At 53.4% G+C, this 22,107-nt stretch overlaps 1 protein-coding gene and 1 long non-coding RNA gene across 17 annotated transcripts in view; one reads left to right on the top strand and one right to left on the bottom strand.

The window, feature by feature from the left end:
• Nucleotides 1-22,107, bottom strand: part of DIP2A (disco interacting protein 2 homolog A) — an 84,941-nt gene that overhangs the window by 21,706 nt on the left and 41,128 nt on the right. For 15 of the 16 annotated variants that reach the window (XM_074373704.1, XM_074373659.1, XM_074373619.1 and 12 more), the window contains 16 exons: nucleotides 19,126-19,236; nucleotides 17,871-17,994; nucleotides 17,445-17,554; nucleotides 16,979-17,081; nucleotides 15,547-15,611; nucleotides 15,260-15,353; nucleotides 14,116-14,235; nucleotides 12,655-12,769; nucleotides 11,365-11,504; nucleotides 8,787-8,923; nucleotides 8,236-8,316; nucleotides 7,712-7,839; nucleotides 5,710-5,824; nucleotides 1,227-1,428; nucleotides 329-438; nucleotides 166-246 (listed from right to left, as the gene is read on the bottom strand). In XM_074373704.1, the coding sequence (XP_074229805.1) occupies nucleotides 166-246; nucleotides 329-438; nucleotides 1,227-1,428; nucleotides 5,710-5,824; nucleotides 7,712-7,839; nucleotides 8,236-8,316; nucleotides 8,787-8,923; nucleotides 11,365-11,504; nucleotides 12,655-12,769; nucleotides 14,116-14,235; nucleotides 15,260-15,353; nucleotides 15,547-15,611; nucleotides 16,979-17,081; nucleotides 17,445-17,554; nucleotides 17,871-17,994; nucleotides 19,126-19,236 (1,836 nt within the window). Of the gene's footprint in view, nucleotides 1-165; nucleotides 247-328; nucleotides 439-1,226; nucleotides 1,429-5,709; nucleotides 5,825-7,707; nucleotides 7,840-8,235; nucleotides 8,317-8,786; nucleotides 8,924-11,364; nucleotides 11,505-12,654; nucleotides 12,770-14,115; nucleotides 14,236-15,259; nucleotides 15,354-15,546; nucleotides 15,612-16,978; nucleotides 17,082-17,444; nucleotides 17,555-17,870; nucleotides 17,995-19,125; nucleotides 19,237-22,107 lie in introns of those variants that run through there. The other variant, XM_074374278.1, reaches the window with a different exon arrangement.
• LOC141579388 (uncharacterized) lies at nucleotides 13,255-21,834 on the top strand. The gene is made up of 3 exons (XR_012510612.1): nucleotides 13,255-13,391; nucleotides 16,555-16,722; nucleotides 21,568-21,834. It is a non-coding gene; the product is annotated as an uncharacterized LOC141579388 (long non-coding RNA).

Consider the following 22,107-nt stretch of genomic DNA (forward strand, 5'->3'; position numbering starts at 1 on the left):
TGTTAGATGTGAGATCCTCAGAGATGTAACTGCATGGCTTGTGTGGAAGCTGAGGCTCCACAGAGAGAACCACGCCAGCCACAGGCCTGGGCGTCAAGGCTCGCTGTTCTCCGAATGTGAGACCATGAGGCCGAGCGCCACACCCATGTGGCTGGCAGGCCTCACCTTGGCGTTGAGCAGCAGGAACAGCGGATGCTCGGGGGTGGTGTGGGCCCGCCACCGCAGCACGTCTGGCAGGAACAGGAACTGCGGGAAGGGCACGAGAGGCTCAGTCCTGGCGGGGTCCCAACCGCCCAAGAGGCGCCCCCTCAACCGCTGCCCACCTTACCTTCCTTGCCTGGTCGCTGTCCTCCAAGTGAGCCAGCTCCCTCCCCGAGGCCTGAGCAATTCTCTTCCCGGCAACCAGATTCCCGACAATCATGGAGGCTGGTCCGACCTCTAGAACACGAGGGACTTCTGAGTGGGACGTGGGGGAGTGTGATGGATAATGACACACGACTTCTATTTACAGGCAGTCACTTGACTCTTCCCTAAGACACAGGTGTTCGGGAAACCAGCTACAAGGTTGGTGCTAAGTATCAGAGACTCTCTCCTCAATGTAAGCAATGCTATCTAAGAAACTCACTGCGTGGCATGGGCCTGGGGGCTCTGATTTGAACTTGGCCACAGCTGAATGCAATGTATTTCACTGAAATCTTCCCGATTAAATGAATTTTACTTAATGATATTTTATGTGTTCAAATATCAAGAAAAGTTAGCATTTACTAAGAATTTACATAACCAAAGGAATGAAAATGTGTACATAACAGTTAAATCAGGGAAGGGAAACCCTGTTGCCGAGACCTCCCAGGTCCCACTGGCCAGGAGGCCATGGCAGATCGCAGCGCTGAGCAGCGCACGCGCAGCCCGCCATGGTCCCATGGGCGTAAGAGTCCAAGCCCCGGGCACCATCTCTGCTCCCAGGGAGCCACCGCCCAGCCTTCAGAGCCAAGGTGCTAGGCTTGGCTCAGTCCTGGGATGGGCTCTAACAGGCGAGGAGCGCAACCACGACGTGCTCTCATTCCAAGGGGTCAGGAGGCGGTGATGGACTTGGTGTGCCATCTGCTCTGGCTTTTAACCCCACCCCCAAGGGATGTGAGGTCCAACAGGGCAGCACCATTTAAACCCAAGTGTAGCTGCCACTGACTTTAAGGCTGAATAGACGTGTGTTGTTGTGTACAACTAACCTGGCTGTTTCTGGCGAGGTTTGGGGAGGTTGGTAACACACGTGTGAGGGCACATTAGCACATTACACGGGTGCAGCATCCCCTCCAGAAAGCGCTGCTTGGTTTCAGAAATGTGAATCCCTCCGAGAGGAGCCTTGGGCAAGGTGTTGGCGGGAACCAGGGCCAGACAGTACACGCCCACCTGGTGGATGCTGTCGACGGCCTGTATGGGGGCAGAGACAAGGAGCTGTGTTTGAGCGCATGCTGGCTCCTCGGGCTTGTGAGAAGCTGGAGGCTGGGAGCAGCCCTGGGTGAGAATACTCAAGACCCTGGGATGTTTTGCTAAGTGAAAAACAGGGAGAGACAAGAGTGTGCTTTGCGTTATTCCACACACACACACACACACACAAATTCTGCGTCTGTGTACATGTGGATGGGAATCTGCAACTGCACGTTACAGACAGAAAGTTAGACAAGCCATAAAAGTGATCATGTGACCTCCTGCGGGAGAAGCCCTGGGAAGGCAAGGCAAAAGCCAGACTCCTCTGAACATACCTTGTTTTCAAATTTGACTTTGGAACCATGTAAGTGTTTTACATACAAAAAACTTAAAAATTGACAAAGCAACCCATAACAACTGAAAGTAAACTAAAACAAATGAACTCAGCGAAACTGGAATCAGGTTGGTGGCACAGCCCCACAGAAAGAATGTATTCAAAGTGACTTTAAACATAGCAATTTGATTAGTCCAGTTGTAGTGGGACACACCTTATGGGCAAAAAGAATTGAAAAAACATTGTAAGCTGCTCTTGGAAATCTCATGCTTCAGAGGTTGTGTGGGGGCCGCTGTTTGGAGACTGCAGTGTGTACAGAGTGGCCTCAGGTCCAGGAGAACCTTTGCTGCAGTCCTCGACCACCGCGGTTCTTCAGCGTGGGAGAAAGAGCAGAGTTACGGAAAAACCCTGAGGACGTGAGCTTGAGTTGGAACCAGCAGCATATGCTCATGATGTGGGTGAACTTGCAAGAAAGTTGACATCACTTCCTACTCTGTCTGAAAAAAGCCAGTAACATCATGTGCCCAGATGGTGGTCCTAAATTCTGTTTCCCCTGAAGAAGCAGGGCTCTAGGTCTAGGACATGAACTGCACCACCTCCCCGAGTGTCCGAGCTTCTGCTCTCAGTGTGGCCTCAGAGAACCAGGGGTGTGTCCACAGGACTCAGGAGCTGATCCGAAGAGGCCCCCACTGACCACTGATAAATAAAGAGAATAACTGTAATCCAATAGCCCACAATAAAACAGAAAACAGAACAACTCATTGGTCACTTTCAGAGGCTTCCCGGAACCAGCTTATCACCCTGAAGTCAACCTTGGACCTCATTTTCCTGCACAACCTGCTACAAAGAAGGCCATGTCCTCTGAACTTGCCTGGGGACCCAGAGGGCAGCTTCTCTTCTTTCTCAAGAGTGTTTTGGCTATTCAGTGTCTTGTGTGTTTCCACAGAAATTTTAACATTGTTTGTTCCAGTTCTGTGAAAAATGTCACTGGTAATTTGCTACGGATTGAGCTGAAGCTGTAGACTGCCTTGGGTAGCGGGGCCATTTTAACAATACCGATTCTTCCAATCCAAGAGAACAGTGTATCTTTCCATCCGTTTGTGTCATCTTCGATTTCTTTCATCAGCATCTTATGGTTTTCAGAGTACAGGTCTCTTGTCTCCTTAGGTAAGTTTATTCCTAAATATTTTATTCTTTTTGATGCAGAATTAGTATTGTTAAAATGTCCATATTACCCAAAGCCATCTGCAGATTTAATGCAATCCCTATCAAAATACCCATGACATTTTTCACAAAAATTGAACAAACAATCCTAACATTTGTAGGGAACCACAAAAGACCCTGAATTGTCAAAGCAATCTGGAGGAAGAAGTACAAAGCTGGAGGTATCATGCTCCCTGAGTTCAAGCATCATAAACTACAGTAATCAAAACATAAAACTACAGTAATCAAAATCTGAAAGCTACAGTAATCAAATTTGTGGTACTGGCACAAAAACAGATGCACAGATCAATGGAGCAGAATGGAGAGTCCAGAAATGAACCCACATATATGTGTCACTTAATTTACAACAAAGGAGGCAAAAACATACAACAGTGAAAGACAGCTCAATAAATGGTGTTGGGAAAACTGGACAGCCACACACAAAAGTACAACAGTGAACACCATCTGACACCACACAAAAACTAACTCAAAATAAAGACTTAATGTAAGACCTGAAACCATAAAACTCCTAGACGAAAACACAGGCTATGGTAAACTCCTTGACATTAGTCTTGGTGATAATGTTTTGGATTTGATCCCAAAAGCAAAGGCAACAAAAGCAAAAGTAGGCAAGTGGGACAACATCAAACCAAAAGGCTCCTGCACAGCAAAGGAAACCATCAGCAAAATGAAAAGGCAACATACCCAATGAGAGAAAATATTTGCATATTATACATCTATAAACTCATACAACTCAATAGCAAAAAAACCTAAATAAAGCAATTAAAAATGGGCAGAAGACCCGAATATTTTTCCAAAGAAGACATACAGATGGCCAACAGACACAGGACAAGATGCTCAACATCAGTAATCATCAGGGACATCAAAACCACCATGAGGTGGACCTCACACCTGTCAGAAGGGCCATCATTAAAAAGACAAGAAATAACAAGTGTCAGTGAGGATGCGGAGAAGCAGGAACCCTCATGCACTGATGGTGGGAGTGTAAACTGGTGCAGCCGCTGTGGAAACAATATGGCAGTACCTTAAACAACTGAAAATAGAACCACCATATGACCCAGCAATTCTGTTTCTTGGTATTTATCCAAACAAAATGAAAACACTAACTCAAAAAAACACATGCACCCCAATGTTCATTACAGTGTTATTCACAACTGCCAAGGTACAGAACCACCTAAGTGTCCATCAACAGATAACTGGATAAAGAAAATGTGGTATATTTATACAAGGGAATACTTCTCAGCCATAAAGAAGAATAAAAGGTTGCCGTTCACAACAACATGGATGAAACTTGAGGACATTATGCAAAGTGACGTAAATCAGATGGAGAAAGACAAATACCATATGATCTCTCACATGCGGAATCTAAAAACCAAGAAACAGCTCACAGACAGAACAGACTGGTAGCTGCCAGAGGCTGGACTGGAGGTGGGAGAAATGGGTGAAGGGGTCAAAAGGCATGATGTCCAGTTATGAGATGAATGAATTCTGGAGTTGTGATATACAGCAGGATGACCACAGTTAATACTACTGTATTGCGTACTTGAAAGCTGCTCAGAGTAGATCTTAGAAGTTTTCATCGCAAGAAAAAAATTCTATAACGTGTGTTGATGGATGTTAACTAGACTTACTGTGATTATTTCAGTGTAGAACAGACATCTGATCATTGTTACACCTGAAACTAATATAGTGTCAATTATACCTTAAAATTTTTAAAAAGTTATTGTTTTAAGATGTGACACTGGTATTTCTTTTTTAAAGAAACAGATACTACAATTTGCAGATAAAACCTGTGGTGTTGGGACTTGTTTCAGAACACTCCTGAGGGAGAAGGAGGGGCAGGTGGGGTGCAGGCAGGACCTGGCCTGGTAGCCAGTGAAGCAGGAGGCAGGAAATGCGGGAGCTGTTACACTCTTCTTCTTATGTTTAGTTCATCAGAAATATTCCACAATAAAACACTAACATTTTTATTAAAAACAAAAGTAAATATTAGAAAAGTGATCTCTGAAGCTCAGGCCTGGCCTCGCTGACAGGGCGAACCCGTGCCCGCTGGACCTCAGCCGCCTCAGACAGGTCCCCTCTAGGGAGGATGGGGCCCTGCACCCTCCACAAACGACCTGCACATGTTGGGACAGCAGGGGCTTCTCTGAAAAGAGGCCAAGACTGGACTTCATCGCTTGTCCACAGAAGCTTTACCCCCACTGCCAGAAATTTACCCCACTGTCCACCAAGACGGGAACAGAAAAGCAAAGGAACACAGCTTGGCCATAGGGGAAAGGGCCACGGGTCCACCCACCACCACGGGGAGCGGCAGCCTACCTACAGACCAGCGGTGCGTTGGGGGTGGGGTGCTCTTCCGGCCACTACTGGGTGACCCATCTGTCAGACCTGCCACCCCACGCACTTGAAAACCAGCTCACTGTGCGTGTGGGTTACATTCAGGAAGGTTGGCTAGTAGATCCTCCCCAAGAGGCAAGTCCAAGGTTTGTGCTCCTCCCTGGACCTGAATCTCATCCCGCCCCGCCCAGGAGAACGTGTAGAGACTGGTTCAGGGTTCAGGATGTGAAGGAAGGGCAGGAGGGGCAGCACACAGCTCCGGGGACCAAGGGTGGGGTGGGACGGGGGCGTGACGGCAGTAACAGGGCCCAGGCCACACATCTGACCTCCCCACAAGCTGGAGGGGCGGCACAGGGGCCCTGGGCAGCACCTCCATCCCCGCCCCGCACCTGCAGCACGCGGCTCATCCACCGGAAGCTGTCCTCCTCAGAGGCATCGGGCCGCTGCTCTGCCACCAGCACAATCCGGTCTTCGCGCAGCACCGGCACAGAGAACACCGCCACCCTGGGGATAGGGATGGCGCCCAGGCAGCCCAGGCGCAGATGCCTCGTGTCATGAAGCCGTGGGCTGGTGGGCAGCCATGCAGCTCTGCGCCCCACTTCCCCACCAATGCTAAACAGAAGGAAGAGGTGGGGAAGCAGCTGGTGTCCTGCAAAGGGACACCCCCTCTTTCCCAAGACGCCTCTTTGTGCAAGAATCTTCGTGGAGAGGTTCTAGTTACTACACATTTTCAGTCCAACTGATTCTCTCCCAGTGAGCGGATCTGCTGTGTCTGTGACAGGGAAGCGGACCTGTTCCTCCACCATCTCCCTTCCTCCCTTAGACTCTGCGCTGCCCCCGCCCACAAAAGTCGAGCACTGTGTCCCCAACCAGCCTGCACGTCTGCTGGTCCAGCCCTGGGCTGTCAGGCGCACCCCTTGCGCGCGGGGACAGGCCTGCACGTGCACCACGCTTTTATGCAGCACTTCACCCAGTATTAAAACTTCCTTACTTTCATACATCTTGTTCCTCTTAGTACCTCACCTGAAAGTGTTCTCACAAAAACAGTTTCCTGTGACAAAACTTCTGAAACTTAACACACCCAAAGCATCTTTATTACAACTGCATTGTCAAGTGACAATTTGGGGCGGACATAAAGTCTAGAAGTTCCTTTGAAAACCTAAAAACGTTCTTGCGCTGCATCCTCCCAGCAGGGGTATGAGGCTGGGAGGCCCCACCCTGCGGACCCTCCTCTCTGGGTCTGCTGTCTGGGTGCCAGCCCTTCTCGCCCACTTCTCTTACTCCGTCTGTTACTCTGCTGCTTTACTTCCGCAGTAGCGTCTCAGCCTGGCTTCCCAGAGAACCAGCTCACTTTCCCGCTGTCTGCCCTACGCTCACTCCATCTATGAAATGACCGTCTTGTTACCACGACGTCTGGTATTACTTCCTGCTGTGAGGCAGGCTCCACTTCCTGTGCACAGCTCCTCCCTGGTGGAGCCTCCCGTCCCCACCCTAACTGCCTCATCAAGGAGAGCCCTTCACCCCCAGGTGCTATTTGTTCTGGTGGCCAGGTGAGGAGGCAGTCCCCAGTGGACACCTGCGCCAACAGTGCCCCGGTTTCTGCTGAGTCCCACGCCCCCAATCCAGGCTGCAGGGTTCACACCGCAGGCCTGCCGGCTAGCTTCTCCTGAACAGCCATCCACACCCTCACCCTGACTGTGCTGACCCACCACGGGCCAAATTCCCTGGTTTCTTTAAGGTATACTCTAAGGAAGGCTCCGGACAAGCTCCCAGGCACCCTGGTCTGAGCAATAAAAGCACCCCCTTAAGAAAAATAAATTTAAGAAACGCAGTCGGCCGAGTGGACCAACTAGGAGGAGGAGCTACTCCCTCCAGGACAAAGAGCTTTGCAGCCAGACCAGCTGGACAGGGCCCCCTCCTCACTCCAGCCGCCCCGGGGCCTAGGCCAGGGGCCCCTTTATTTGCTCTACGGAAATTAGAAACTTCAAAGTGCTTGCCGACCATGTTCAGAAAAGGTGGCCCAGGAGCAAGGTCTCGTTAAACCTTGGTGACTTCAGAGAAGAGGGTGCTCTCTGTCCCAGCCGCACCCCTGGGTATCGGGATGCTGGGCAGCGCCTGCCCTCGCCATACCACTCATTCCGTGGCATCTGTGCCTGGTCTCAGCTTTGAATCTCACCCTCCTAAGGAACCAGCTGAGCTCTGTGGACACTGAGGACACCGATTCTGGCATCCTTCCTCCAAATACCACCCTTTTCTTTGTGAAGTTTCTCTGACGAACAGAAATGCTTAGTGTATTCATATCACTGGGCTGTCCTTCCACCACAGGAGACCTCCTGAATGTTCAGCAGAGGAGAGTCTAAAGGCGCAGCACGGGGACCCGCAGGGCATCACCTGCCTCTGTAGACAAACTTCATGGGCTCCACGGCCAGCGCGGTGGCTACAATGTCGTCTGCATTGTGTCTGCGAACTCCCACCACCATCAGCCCGTCCAGCTTGCCCACGACAAAGACCAGGTCATCCTGAGGACAAGGGTGAGGTCAGGGCTCAGACCCTGCTGCAGGCGCTCATGGCACATGGAGACCTAGAGACTCGGCGACGGGGATGGGGAAACCCAGGGCGGGGCGACCATGGTGAAGGGGTCTGACAGCCTGGTGGGGTGGAGTGGGAGCAAGGGGGCACCCAGGGAAGGGGTCAGCACAAGAAGGGTCAGGGGTGGGAATATGGACTACAGCTGTGGGTGAGGTCTGTAAAGGACCTAATGCTGCTGGGCCAAGGGCCAGGATCCCAAACTCGCATCAGTGGTGTCTGAAAGAACTGCATCCCGGGTCTCCAGATGCCACTGGATGCAGGCAGCACCCCTCCCCCGGCCGTGTGCCCAACTGGAGGCCCGGGTCCTGGCAGCGGGACATACTCACAGGCCCAATGAAGCCCAGCAGCCCCGTCCTGGTGAAAGGCCTGTCGGAGACGGGTGCTCCCCCAGCAGTCACCGGGACCGTCTGCACAGAGTTGGGGGGCTGAGGTCAGCCGTGGTCCGTGGGGAATCAGTCAACTGGCAGGCAGACAGGCGCTGCCTGCACTGGGTATGGCCCCTCAGATGGGTTGTCACCCGCTGCCCTGGTGGGGAAGAGGCTCCGCGGGGCCAGAGTCCCTGCCCACTGCGAGACCCGCTGGGCACCTGGGCCCTGCACGGCCCTCACGGCCTATGCGCCTCCCCCCGATCCCTGCGCCTGGCCCAGAGGAATGGGCGCGTGCTGGGCTCTCTGGACAACCCAACTCCAGCACACAGAGTGCCAGCTGCCCTGGGCCAACCTCAATCCGCCAGGCCTGAGGGCACCTGCTTAGCGCTGACGCGGCAGTGTGGGCACCACGGAGGCAGAGGGCTGCACTCTCCCCACACACCTCGCCTACCCCCTGCACTGCTGCTGCAAACTTGATTCCAATACAAAGGTCGGAACGAGGTACGGACCTCAAAGACGTTCTTCGTGATTCCAAGCAGACCGTAGTACGCTGTAGCAGTTGCACTGGAGTTGACACATATTTCTCCAACTTCATCAGTTTTACAAAGATAAGGGGTACCTTCCACCTTCACAACACAGACATTAGCTAGAAAGAGAAAACCCTCAAAGTCATGAAGAATGCGTTTAGAAGGCTCATTCACAACGATCTGCTCGCTCGGTGTCTGCAGAGCAGAAACGTTTTGTGTGTTTCATGGCACAGATACGTCACAGCCTGTGTGTCTCATATGGTCCGTGGAGGAAGCCTCCTCCACACAGGAACCACGGCGGCCGGGAAGGGCCCTCAGACACGCAGACTCCATGGCCCCCCCCTGCACGCCCTCCTGAACCCCCGGGAGATGGCCCCTGCCTCACACCATTGCCTTCGAGGCCAACTCCCGCCCCGGAGCCTGGTGGACCCCTCTCCGGGCCGTGGGCTAGTCCCATCACGCAGGCCTTGCTGCGGCCCCTCCCATAGCCCCTTCTGTCTTCACCAAGCAGCACCCCGACGGATGCTGCTGCCTGCGGCCCCGCCTCTCAGCTCCGGGGACCTTGCCCATCTGGTCACTACAGCCATGGCCACCTGCCGGGCCACAGAGCAGGCATCCAGAAAGGCCCTGACAAGAGCAACACACACACCAGAACGCACAGTGGCCCTTAAACAGAACTCAGACCCTCAGGGACGAACGGAACAACCTGCAGTCCTGGGCGCACTCCTTCCCTCGCCTCTGCCTGAGGTTTCCTGGTGAGTTCTGTCTCAGAGACGCAGCGAGGAAAGAGGATGAGGGCAACCAGTCAGCTGTGTCTGAGGACTTGCAACTCAGATGGAAGCTTCAGCAGAGGGTCAGAGGGGTGGTGAGTGGAGGGTGGGGCTACAGTGCACCTGCTCCCAGATACACATGCTCACGTGCACTCACACAAAACAGAGACCCCACCTGAGTCACAATCAGACAGAACCCACCAACCCTGCATATCGTGATATCACACACCCTGGGGCTGACACAGCGGGAGGCAGTGCATCTGACAAAACAAGACACTAGGTCAGGTCTGCACTGCCCGGCAAACAGACGCACACTCGGGAGCAGGTACACACACACATGCCCAGGGGACCACGTGCACACACACACACACACACCCCCAGGAGAGCACGTGCACACACACACACACACACCCCCAGGGGAGCACATGCACACCCCCCACTCCCGGAAAGTACGTGCACACACATCCCCTCAGGGGACCATGTGCACACGCGCACACACACACCCCGCCCCCAGGAGAGCACGTGCACACACACATGCCCAGGGGACCATGTACACGCACACACACACACACACACACGTTTATGGAAAAAATTAAATGAGCTCTACTATGAAAGTCCTTAGTTTCATTCAAAAGAATCACCTGTTATAATATTCCAACAATCTTTTAAAGAAATACTGTGCTCTCCTCCTGATAACTAAGAATTAGACCCCGTTCTTTATTCTTCTTAAAATGTTCATCCTCATGTTCATTCTTCATAACTGATGAGTCCTTATTTTTGGTAGACTTACACAAAGGGAAAAAAAGAGAACTCATGTTTCTAAAAAAGTGGAGCTAGAAATAAATGTGAATGTCCAGTCTTGTTCTAAGTGTCGTGACCTCTGCACACACACAGAGTCAGACAGCCGACCTGAGGCCGTCCCTCTGGTTCCTGCCCTGTCCCTGACCTGGGATTACGCGGTGTCCACGAGCACCTGGGGGAGGCAGGGCTGCAGACACAGGGCCAGGGCCTGGGAGCCTGCACCACTGGCAGTGCTGGGCGGGGAGACCGATGCAGAGCAGGAAGCCGGCCTCCGGAGGTCATCTGGTGGGTCCAGACAGCAGCTGGGACCCCAGCAGGGCCAGCGTGGGTAGGAGGGGAGCTGGAGCTGCCGTGGGGTCACCATGGGGAGAGGGTACCTCAGAGCACATAGCAAGCAGGGCACACCCCACTCACAACTGCCACGGGGCCTCCCAGGCCGGGCTCTGCTCCTCCTTCTCCCCATGACACTGCACGCATGTTACCACGTGTGCAAGCACCCACGGGAGATCTGCAGGGAGATGGCGCCCTCACCCTGCCTCACTCACTGCCGCAGGAGGCAGAAAGCCCACAGCGCGGGCATCCTTCAGGCCCGCGGGGCCCTTCTGGAACCACTGGCGCTCCTGGGAGTCTTCAGTGCCAGGCCACTCACTTAAGACGTCCTTGCTCGGACATACGAGGCAGCCTAAGAAATGGGTCATCGGCAGACGTGGGTGAGGCATGAAGACGGCCTGGCGCCCTGCAAGCTCCGTCACTGTCTCCCAAACACCAGAGAACCAGGGCTGGTTCACAGGCCAGAAACACATCCCACAGTACTTTAGCACAACTTTAAACTTGATATAAAGGGAGGCAAAAACTGAAAAAAATATGTTACAAATTAACATCCCAGTTTCCACGTGGAACCACTTTAACATGCGCAGGATCCGTGCACTTCCTGAGTCGTGGTGGGTCACTCGGCCACAGGACAAGAAGCTCTCCAGCTGCAACCTTACCTCCCGGCATCACCTGACCGACGTCCTGAACAGTCAGGACCGACAGCTTCTCTTCTGCATCCACCCTGATCACCCCGTGACTGAGGCCGCTCATGGACAGCACAGCTCTTCTGGGAGGAGGGCCTCCCAGGTCGGGTGGCCTGGAAACAGAACCGGATTAACAGACGGGCACCCCGAGGCTGGAGTCTGGCCTGAGACTGCACACAGGGAGGACGGTGGCAGCTACCCAGCCCCATCAGCCCGGAGCCCATCCAACTGCAAGCCAGAACTGCCCAGTGCAGCCCCTCCAAGGCCTGACCGCGGAGGGCATGAGAGGAAATAAAGTAACTGCTGCCGTTTCCAGGCACCGAGCTTGGGTGTGGCTTGTTACACATCAGCACTAACTGGGGTGTTGTATAGTCTCCAGTGAGAAAAACTTACGCTGTCAAGCAAAAGAAAGCACCACAGATGAAGGAATGAAAATGCCTTATGGTCTGTGAAGGATACAGATGTTCTTTTGAGTGCTATTCATTATTGAAATTTTAGGATTACTTACTACTATTTACAAATACATGAACGTAACACAAGACTACACCTGAGACTAATTTTCTAACAACTGAATTGAGGGTAGAAAGTCAACACGAAGTCACCTCAGCTACCCTCTACCCCAGGATGGGATGAGCTGGGCACAGAGGTGACCCGGGCAGGAAGGCGAGCAGAGGGCACTACTGCGGGGGCCTGGGGAGCAATACGGGGGTGAGCAAGGAGCACGAGGCTGCCCTCCGAGGCCTCCCAACCCCGCTGTCCACCTTCAAACAGAGGAGCACAAAGAGAACACAGCCTGGGAGCGGTGGGGCCCGGCAACTTCTCTGCGGAGGTTAAGGGTTCTGCAGGTATGGACCCCCATCCACGGCTGATGGGCATTGGATGCTGGCCACCCCACCTTAGAACAGGGGCGAGTCCTGGGCTGCAATGTTCCCTGTGGGACACAAGCCTTCCTGACCTGAGAAGCACACGGGAAAACAGCCTGTGTGTCGCAAGAATCTAGACATTATCGCCCAGGGAACTGCTATCCAGCTCACGCCACAAACCCAGGCTGGTGTGGGGTGTGCAGCCAACACGGTGTGGAGTGTGGCACCTGCCCAGGGCTGCCCCACCGCAGTGCAGACGGGCCTGGGAGACCCGCCTGGGGCGAGCACTGCTCACGATTTCTACTGCTCAGGAACAAATGATCCAAATTTGCTACCACAGGTGATTCAGCTGAATGAGGAAGTGTTAAGTGTCTCCAAGACAGAGCAAGTGGTCAGCTACCTGCGGATGGCAACTGTGAGTGCCTCCGGAGAACTGGCACAAGGACAGATGACCTCTGGCCTCAGTCCTCTGGACTGGAAGACGTTGAGGAATGCGTCACAGGAGGATATGGACCCTGCGTGAAACAGAGAGGGGGACACGAGGTAAGTGGAAGGCTGACGGGCACACAGCTTGGAAGGATGCCCGATACCAAGCCTGGAGGTGGCACCCCTTCCACCTCACAGGTATCCCAGCAAAGTCTTGTGGGGAGGGGGTGGGGCTGTTTCCACAAGAAACGAGATGCATTTTCAAATCACCAGTAAAGAAACCCCTGTGTTGTGTCTGAGATCTACGCAGGGCCAGCCCCACCGCATCTCCTCGTAGGTCTGCTAAGTGGGAGGTGACCGAGGGCATTTACGGAGCTAGAGCTGAACCTTTCACAGCACAGGCCCAGGTGCACATGCCCACCCTCCCCCAGACAAGCCTCAGAGCTGCACAGTCTGCCAAGTGGCCTCAGTCAAGGTGCCAGGGATATGAAAACTCAGCTCCCATGAGGCTAGGTGCTGGCTGCTAAGGGCCTGAATCAGCACAGCCCTGCACCCACTGGCCCCCAGGGCTGCACCACGACCTGCAGCCCTTTGCTGCAGCGAGGCCCCAGGAGAGGAGAGGACCTGTCACAGGTCCTTGTGTCCAGCCTCCGCTGGGCATGGGGCACACCAGAGGACAAACAGGATAATCCAGACCACTCAACGCTACAGGTAACGATGGGCACGCTGCATGGCAGGGGTCTGAGGTCTGTGGGGGGCCGGCCTGGGGAGGGGCCCCCTGGCAGCTGGTGGGCTGCGCTGAGGGTGTGGGTACAGATGCAGAGCAGCCAGCAGTTCTGCAGGATTTTGGAAGCAGGACAAGGGGCCCTGTTTAAGTGTGGATGGGCTGCTAGAAGGCAGGGTGCCCTCCCAAGCGACGGGCTTCCTAGGAGCCCAGGGGGATCAGGGCCACACTGGAAGGGGATCAGATGGAAGGCGGCCTCTGGTCCAGGGCAGTTTCGATGCATGAACAGTGACACACAGTTGTTAAATCAGTGAAACAACTCCCACCCACCCAGTCAAGGGTTCTGCTGTGGGAAAATCCCACCAAAGGTGAACCAAGGCTCCCGAGGATGCCCTGAGCAGGCCCTGGACCACAAGCAGCTACACTCAGACCCCGTGCAGAGCCTGGGGCGCCGGCCAGGAGGACGCGGGGCGGCCAGGCACTCAGAGTGGTCTGACCAGTGTGGTGGGCGCAAGGCCACAGGGCAGGAACTCAAAGGAGGCTCCTTGTCTGTATCTACACCCTGGTCAGCTGGGTCAGAACCATTTCAAATGCAGGGCCTGACAAACATGCCCGAGGCACACTCGTGAGTCACGCGTCTATATTCACATGACACTGCGGCCCTGTCCCTCTGGAGGCTCCAGGCCTGCAGGACCCGCGGGGCTCACTCACAGGGGTTCGCGCCGTCGGCCACAATCAGCATGCGCAGGGAGCTGAGGCTAACGTCCCTCTGACCGCGCTGAGCCAGCAGAGACCAGTGCATGTCACGGGACTTCACCAGTGCGGCCCGAGCTGCAGAGAATGGGGATGGGCCTGGGTCACAGGGAGCAGATGCACAGGTGCGCAGGCAGCACACAAGAGCAGAGATGCGGCTTCTTCAGGACACACAGTCTCTGCAGCCGAGCCTCACAGGCGGCTTAACCCACCCCATCCTGTTTTAACTGAAAACCAGCTCTGAGGTGTAACGCAGGGACAATAAGCTCACTTTCAACTCTGACTCCCAGACTCTCTTCTGTCTTGTGCTGCCCCTCCCGGAGTTCCCGACTCTCATAGCCGCTCGCAGCTGTATGGTCGGCCCATCAGCTACCAGAGCCCTGGGGGCATGTGGGGTGGGCAGGGAGGACCCAGGGTGCGAATGGGCAGACTGGGCCTCTCACAAGTGGGCAGCACCTACCAAATGTCCCCAGGAGGCTTCAGTCTTCCTCTGTTAAACAGGATAAGCAGAGACTGTCCCACTGGGGACGATTCCAAACACACTACAGAGCACCCACACTCAGAAAGAACGTAGGTCGAAAGCCCACACGGGCACCCAGGACAAGTCAGTGAGAAGACGGAAGAGGCCCAGCCCCCGTGCTCCGCAGGTGTGGCTGTGCTCAGGAAGCACCGTGACTGACCAAAGCTGGACAGCACGGCAGGGTGAGGCCCTCGGGGCAGACCCATCGCTCTATGTCATAAACTTCATCTGAACAAACAGCTTTGCTACTGGTGTCTTGCAAAGCCCTAACTTAAAATTAGAACCATCTGAGGTACGAAGAATTAGGAGCATTTGTGTGAGAAAACACAATTAGGAAGAAATCCGTGGCCCCTGTAGAAAAGAGCTGTTCTCCCCAAGGCCCCTCCAGCCTTGCTTGCAGGACAGCCTGCAGCTGGCACCGGGAGTCAGGACCAGCGTGGATGGGGGAGTCGAGCCACGACAGGCTGGTGGATGGGGCTCCACCGCTCACGCCTGCTTTATCTTTTCTTCATCACTGAAGGTCAATTCAGAGAGGCTTCTCTAATGCAGGGGAAACCAAGTGATGGTACGACATCCTGTTACCTTTATATGCACACACTTTCTGAATCCAGGAGAGCGGGTTTGCCTTCATCAGCGCGTACGGGATGCTGACCACGTGCATCCTGTTCAGGACGCTCTGCAAAGAGACAGGCTGTCAAGGGCGGGGCACCAGCCCCACCAGGAAGGGAGGAGGGAGCCCCAGTGCTCTGCCCACAGGGACAGTGCAGTCAGAGACACTTCAAGGGTTAGTCACATCACCTAAACATGGGGTTTGGTGCCCCCATCATGAAATGTCCCAACAACCAGACCACAACGCGAGCGACACTCACTGTTAACACTCCATGCCACAGGCCAGCGTCCCTTTTGAAATCCAGCACATTTGTTAATGTTTCAGCTGAAAGTGGACAGAGATGGTTAAACCGCTGAGGGACCGTCTTCACAAGTCACGTGCGTTTTCAGAGAAACTCTGAGGTGATCACATCATCAACCAAGACTTAGGAAACACAAACAGCATTTCCAAACACCATGCAACAGGTGTCAGTAATCCTGGTTATCTACTCAAATTACTGGAAAGACATAAAAGTAGAAGGTCATGTGTGGATGAAAGCAGAGCAGTATGCCAACCACTGATCTGAAAACCCAGACAAGCCTCAGAGCCCGTGTGAGGCGAGCACAGCCCATGTGATGTGAGGCTCGGGGCGGCTGGTGGTTGCCCTGCTCAGCCCGACGCCCACACCCCTCACTTCCTGCAGCACCGAGGCCGTCATCCAGCACTCCCAGGACACGTCACATGCTCCTGTGTCACTTCCCTTCAGAGCTGCTGCTTCCCTCTTGCCCCTTCCCTCTCCCGAATGTGATGGGCATGTGATGGACGCCTTTCAGGGAGCAGGAGTGGAGGGCAGTCCCAGGGCTGCCCCTCAGTGCGCCCTGAGCTTAGTGCTCCAGCTGTGCTCTCGGTGGGACCCGGCTCCAGGCCCCACTTGGGGCTGAGGACAGAGCCTAGGGCTGCTAGGTGCACCCACGGGAGAAACACCAGAGGTGAAGGAGGCAGTGTGATCGTGTGCCAGGAATGCTGCTGCACTGCGAACAGGAGTGCTGCACATGTGCCCCCTTGTTGGCTAAAGAGCCCCAATTGTAGGTGATGGACGTAAGGCCGGGACTTTTAGTTGACAGAACTGTTGAAACATTCTGTAGGCCCTTCAGTGTACCTACAATCATTTTCCAAACGTCCACTGAAGTCTTCAGCTGTGCCTTCAGCTACCCCTTGCTTTTATACACTGGTATTTTACATCTTAAACATACCATTCAATTCACTTTCTTGTTTTGTCCAATTCCAGTATTTCAACGGGAAGAAGTAAAGTTCCCCACGCTGCGCACCTGGTACTCCACGGTAAACGGGGAGCTACTGTGCATTACTAAGAGACAGGCTCCTTCCAAGGAGGTTCTGCTGGCACACCCACGTGCACGACAGCTTAAGCCAACGCCAGTCACGGCGAACAGTTAGAGTAAGTGTGTCTTGACGGGAAAACGCAATGTGCTGGGAGCAGCCCACTGGGCCCCGGGCAGCGGGAGGGAAGCGGGTTTCACCCTGTTAGGTCAACAGATCACCCTAACCCCCCCTGTCCAGGGGAGCAGGGGCCCCAAGTACCCAGGCTGCTGCACGACCTGGACTGAACAGCAGATGCCACATGGGGCTGGCTCCCACACGGTCAGTGTCCAGGTGCCCTGTGCACGGCTGCAGAGCCGCCCATGTGCCCTTACCTTCCGAGAAGCCGCAAGCTTGGGTCAGGGCCCGGCACTGTGCCAGCAGGGACGCGTGGGGCACTGCGACCCCCACCGTGCTGCCTTCCTTGCTGGTTTTATACTGAAAGATTTCAGAAACAAGCTCATGAGGTGACATTTCTGGAGGCTGAGGTGGCACCTCCCTCACTAACCACCTGTTCGGCTGAGTGCACTTCACACTGGGGCCCCCAAGGTGACAAACTTGGCTGTGGTGGGGCCCAACCTGGGCAGGTGCTGAGGGCGACTGTGCACCAGGCCCCCCACCAGGCCACATCCCAGGGGCAGCGAGGGAACTGGCAGGCATGAAAGCAGAAGGACCTGCGAGAGTCTCCATAGGAACCTGCACGTCTCTGGGGTGAGGACAAGCCGGTAGAAACTGTGGCCAGTGGCCCCTCATGGCAGCAGTGACACCCGCAGAACAAGTCCCGGCCAGCAAAGGTCCTACCTCGATGTAGGCGGGCCCAGTCCCTGAGTCCCGGGCCGGCGGGAGCCAGTCCCTGGGGGGCTTGGTCAAGTGCTTCCCATCCACCAGCAGCCAGGTGAGGGGGGGCCAGCCTGCAAGGAAGCAGGGGACATGGTGCAGGTGCGGTCAGAGGGCCCCGCCGTCCTCCACGCGGCTCGAGCTGCTGACACGAGGACGCGCCTCCGCCCCTTAACCTGTACTAACTTCTGCCTGCCGGCCAGTGGCTACCACACTGAACAGCACAGGTCTAGACCCTGAGCCGTGAGGCGCAAGGTTCACCAAGGCCCGAGACAGGGCCTCACTTCTGCTGAAGGCCCTTCCGCGCTACCCAGCGACCAGCTGGAAAGGGGGTCTGAGCGCCCGTTTACAGAGGGCTCAGCCACATGCCACCCTGCCTGTGGGGCCCACCTTTGAAGGTCGCCACCTCTCCGGTCTGGGCCTTGGGCAGGCCCTTCTGACAAGCGTCCGTGGTCAGGGCCAGGGTGATGCCACAGCTGCCCAGCAGAAACCCGACCTGCTGGCTGCCGGCATCCTACGGGAGACAGAGGCGGCAGGAGGCTCAGCCACAGAGCAGAGCTCTGTTTTCACCCTTCACAAAGCTTCTACAGCAACTTAGCCCTGTATCAGAATACACTATATTTTTTTCAAAATGATATGTAATTTTATTAATAAAAGGATTTTTTTTTAATAAAAAGGTATCGTTTTTGCTGTGACATATAAAGTTCTGGGTAATGGGCTCATTTCTCAAAAGTTTTTTTCTTCAAATGACATTCAGCAGCATTTTAACAAACCCCCAAATAATTAAAAATAGCACTGAAATTTCATTTGATTACCTGACCTTTAACACTGACTTACTTCCACACAGAAATGCTCATTTCATTTTAGTCATGTCTTCTTTCACATATGTCCCTCTGTAACATTTTATCATTTTCTTCTAACAAGTTTAACAAAGTCTATTTTTTCCTAAGAATCTCTACTCAAATATCCATTCATTGTGTATTATTATCCTTGGGGATACACTGCTTTTACTCACAAACTTTACTTCTGGGATTCTTGCGTACTCTTGCTAATAACACGCATGTTAACAATTGCCTGAACACTGGGTTATAATAGGAAACTCTGGTTTTCTAAAATACATGCCAAGTCTAATACATTTTTCAATAGTCAGATTACTGATATTTATAGCTAAAATGTGGCAGCCACCCAGAGCATCAGCACCCACCGCGATCGTCTGTCAGCAATGAAAGTTGCTTGCTGTTAAACAACAAACAGAAATGCAAGAGAATTTCAGTCTTGCATGTTGAAAGCTATCACCAGGAAATGAGCTGACACATCGGTGTAATGATTTACTTATCCCCAAGAAATGAAAGCTGTTACCAATAAACAGTTTTGAGAAAAAAAAGTTTCACAAAATCTCATCAAATCCCAAATTCGATTCACTGGAGGAAAAACGTTTGTTTCTGTCGGGGAATCCACAGAGGTGGTCACTAGCCCCCAACGGCTGCTCTAAGTACCCCCTCTTACCAGCAAGACAGTAAACAAGGGTCTGGAGACGGGGCTGCCCGAGCGCCCCTGAGGCTGGCCCGCCTGCCCTCCCCAGACAGCACCTGGAGTGAGGAGACAGAGGCCCCGGACTTGAGAGCCGGCTGCACCCCTGAACTACCTTCCTCGTCAGCGGCACTTCTATGGGCACAGGAACCAGCCCTGCCAGGAGGCACCCGTAGAATGCCACCATGAACGCCACCGGATTGCTGTTCGGAAACACCAACGCCACCTACAAGGGTACAAAGAAAACCCATGAAATCCCCTCTAGAATAACTCTGTCGTCTGAATATCTGCTGCTGAGATGGAATTTTGTTCAGAAAGTATACTTCGGGGCTTAATGCTTGGTCCTTAAGTTTCTTCAACCATGTAACTTCTAATATGTAGTTTTTAGGTTGAGGTCTTTACCCCGCGTGCAACCACGTAGCGTTAAATTCTTGGTTTTAAAAGGCAAGTCCAGGGGGTCTGCCTGTGGGGTCTAGATCTGGCTCCATCCACTCTGACCATCCAGGCAGCAGCAACTCAGGGAGGAAGTGGTGGGCCGTTACCTGCCATCGACCAGCGCAGGTGAAAAACACCTGGACATGAAAAGGGAACCAGGAGCCAAAGTGCCTCCAAGTTATCTCCCAGAAGAAAAAATTCTGACATCAGAGTTTTGCTTGGACAGACTTTCACTCAAGACTGAAACACCAACAGGGATGTGAGGTAGGCACAGAGCCCCTCAGTGGAGACCCTCCTGGGGGCCACTCCCTGCCGCTGGCTGGTCACTGTGAGGCCACCCCTCCCCACCCAGCAAGGCAGCCGCTTTTAACATTCACATCTTCCTTCTGCTAACTGCTCTCACCTTTCTAGACGCTGTGCTTATGTGGCTGTAACTAATTTTTGAAAGTATTCAGATACGCATTTTACTTCCTCTTACTGCAGGTGACTACTGACAATTTTGAGTTCTCCCCTTCCTCTTCTCCCATCGTCCCAATTTCCACTTCTTATAATATCTAGTTGAATTACAAGTTATTTATGGAATGACATTGTTGTAAGCCCCAAATATTGCAATAAGTATGCCTGAAACCATCAGTGATGGTTCAGAACAATATCTGAGTCTACTGTTAACACGAGGCCTTTGAGGACACAAAATGAAGGGCAACTGATAACCCACGACTTCAAAAGACAAAATTTAAGCTATAGCTATGTTCATTCTGTACTTGAGGTCTGGAAATCAAGCTTCTAACAAGTCTGTATGTTGAAAACGGCAAAGATCTCCTTTGAAAGTTGATGCTAACAGTGGTTGTTCCCTTTTAAGAACTGTGCCTTGTTGTTTGGTACAGGACGTGCGTTTTCAGAGCATCTGTTATAAAGAGCCGTGTTTGTTCACTTTTATACAGCACATCACTGCAGGAGGACGGATTCACCACTCATCTCCCATCACTCACTAACTGGGGCCTTGTCAGTCTGTTTGTAATTAACCTGACTCCCTGGATTCACCTGCAAGTCAACAAATTATTTGGAAGTCTTTGTCCTTGCAAGAACTTATTTCAAGAGAAAAAAAATTAGAGATTCTCAGACTCATTTTAAAGCAAAGCATGAGTCGGGGTCTCGCAGGCTTGTTCTAAAGCACGAGGTGTCATGAGGCATCGTTCTTGCACTGTTTGTGTGGCTACATTCCTTCTGGCGGCAGCGGGCGCCACCTCTCTCACCAGCGTGCTTCCTGTGTGCACGCCAGCCACTTAGGCCTGGGCTGCTCCACTGGTGTGTAAGCCCTGTCAACGGTATTTCCAGATAGCCAGCCGGGCAGGTGAGCTCATGGGTCTCACCAGCTGCCGACCAGCCCGCCCTACCCACAGCACCCATCCTCCCAGTGCTGCCTGGGCTGCTCCTGTGGGGTGCCCCTGTGGCTCTCCTGTTTGGACCACTCACTCATTTGGCTGAAGCACATCCTCTAAGAACTTCCCAAGTAACTGCTCACGAGTCCAAGATTTTGAGTCCTGCCTGTCTGAAAACGGTGACCCCATCCTCACAGCAGTTAACTCTCCAGGAATAGAACTTCAGGCTAAAATCATACTCCCTCCGAGCTTCTGAACTCTGCTCTTCTCCGGTATTACACCGAGAGGTCCCAAAGCCATAGGTTGCTGAGCCCACCTTCCCCTGAAGGCTGCAAGGCCCTTCCTGCGCAGCGGCCGACCCAGCCTGGGGGGCTAGTGCTTCAGTGGGTCCCTTGCACTCACTGCAGGCCCCGCACCCCAGCTCCGGGGGACGGCCTTGCATCATTATTGTCATTTAACATTTCCACTCTGTTCTCCTTTCTCTTCCTGGAAGTCCTTCAGTCAGATACTGGGCCTCCCTGATCAGGTCTAACTCCTACTCTCCGCCCTGGTCTTCCCGACTAGCATCTTTTCCTGGTCAACAGAGCACCGTCTTCACCTCACACCTCCAGGGATAGTAATGCCAATTTTTTAAAAAGTTTTTTTTCTGTGTCTGGCATTCCCTCCGAGTCCGTTTGTTTCCTCTTCCTCCCTCCCTCTCCCCTAACTCCTTCCCCTTTGCTTTTTTTTTTTTTTCCTTTCAGGTCACACTGACGACTGAGGCACCCGGAGAGTCGCCTGAGACTGCATCATCCCGTCACCTCACAGCTTCACTGCCGGATGATCTGACTTCAGGCAACTCCCTCCCAGGGGATTTCACCACTAAGTGTGCTGATTTTCACCTACTCTCCCGTTTCCCGCTCTGCACCTGTTCCACCCTGGGTTCCCAAGTCTGGCTCAGCTTGCCAAGAGCAGCACTGTCCTGCAGAACTTTCCACGGTGGTGGAAGGGCTCTACTCTGAGCTGTCAAATAAGGTAGCTTCAGCCACATACAGTGACTGAAGCCTGGAAATGTGCTTCCTGCAACCAAGGAACTAAAAGTTTAATTTCATTTTACTTGGGTTAATTTAAACAGTCCCGCGTGGACAGTGCAGGATGTGGAACTCAGCTGCAGCCTCCCCTGCGTTCCACCTGGCTGGGGGTAAGGGGTGCCCGGCCACGTGGACGGGGAAGAAGGTGAATACAAAACACAGAATTTCAAAGCAAGGTCAATGTTTCCCAAAAAAACTTGAGCTTTGGAAATG

The sequence above is a fragment of the Camelus bactrianus genome, chromosome 1 (assembly GCF_048773025.1).
Source record: "Camelus bactrianus isolate YW-2024 breed Bactrian camel chromosome 1, ASM4877302v1, whole genome shotgun sequence".
NCBI classification, from domain to species: domain Eukaryota; kingdom Metazoa; phylum Chordata; class Mammalia; order Artiodactyla; family Camelidae; genus Camelus; species Camelus bactrianus.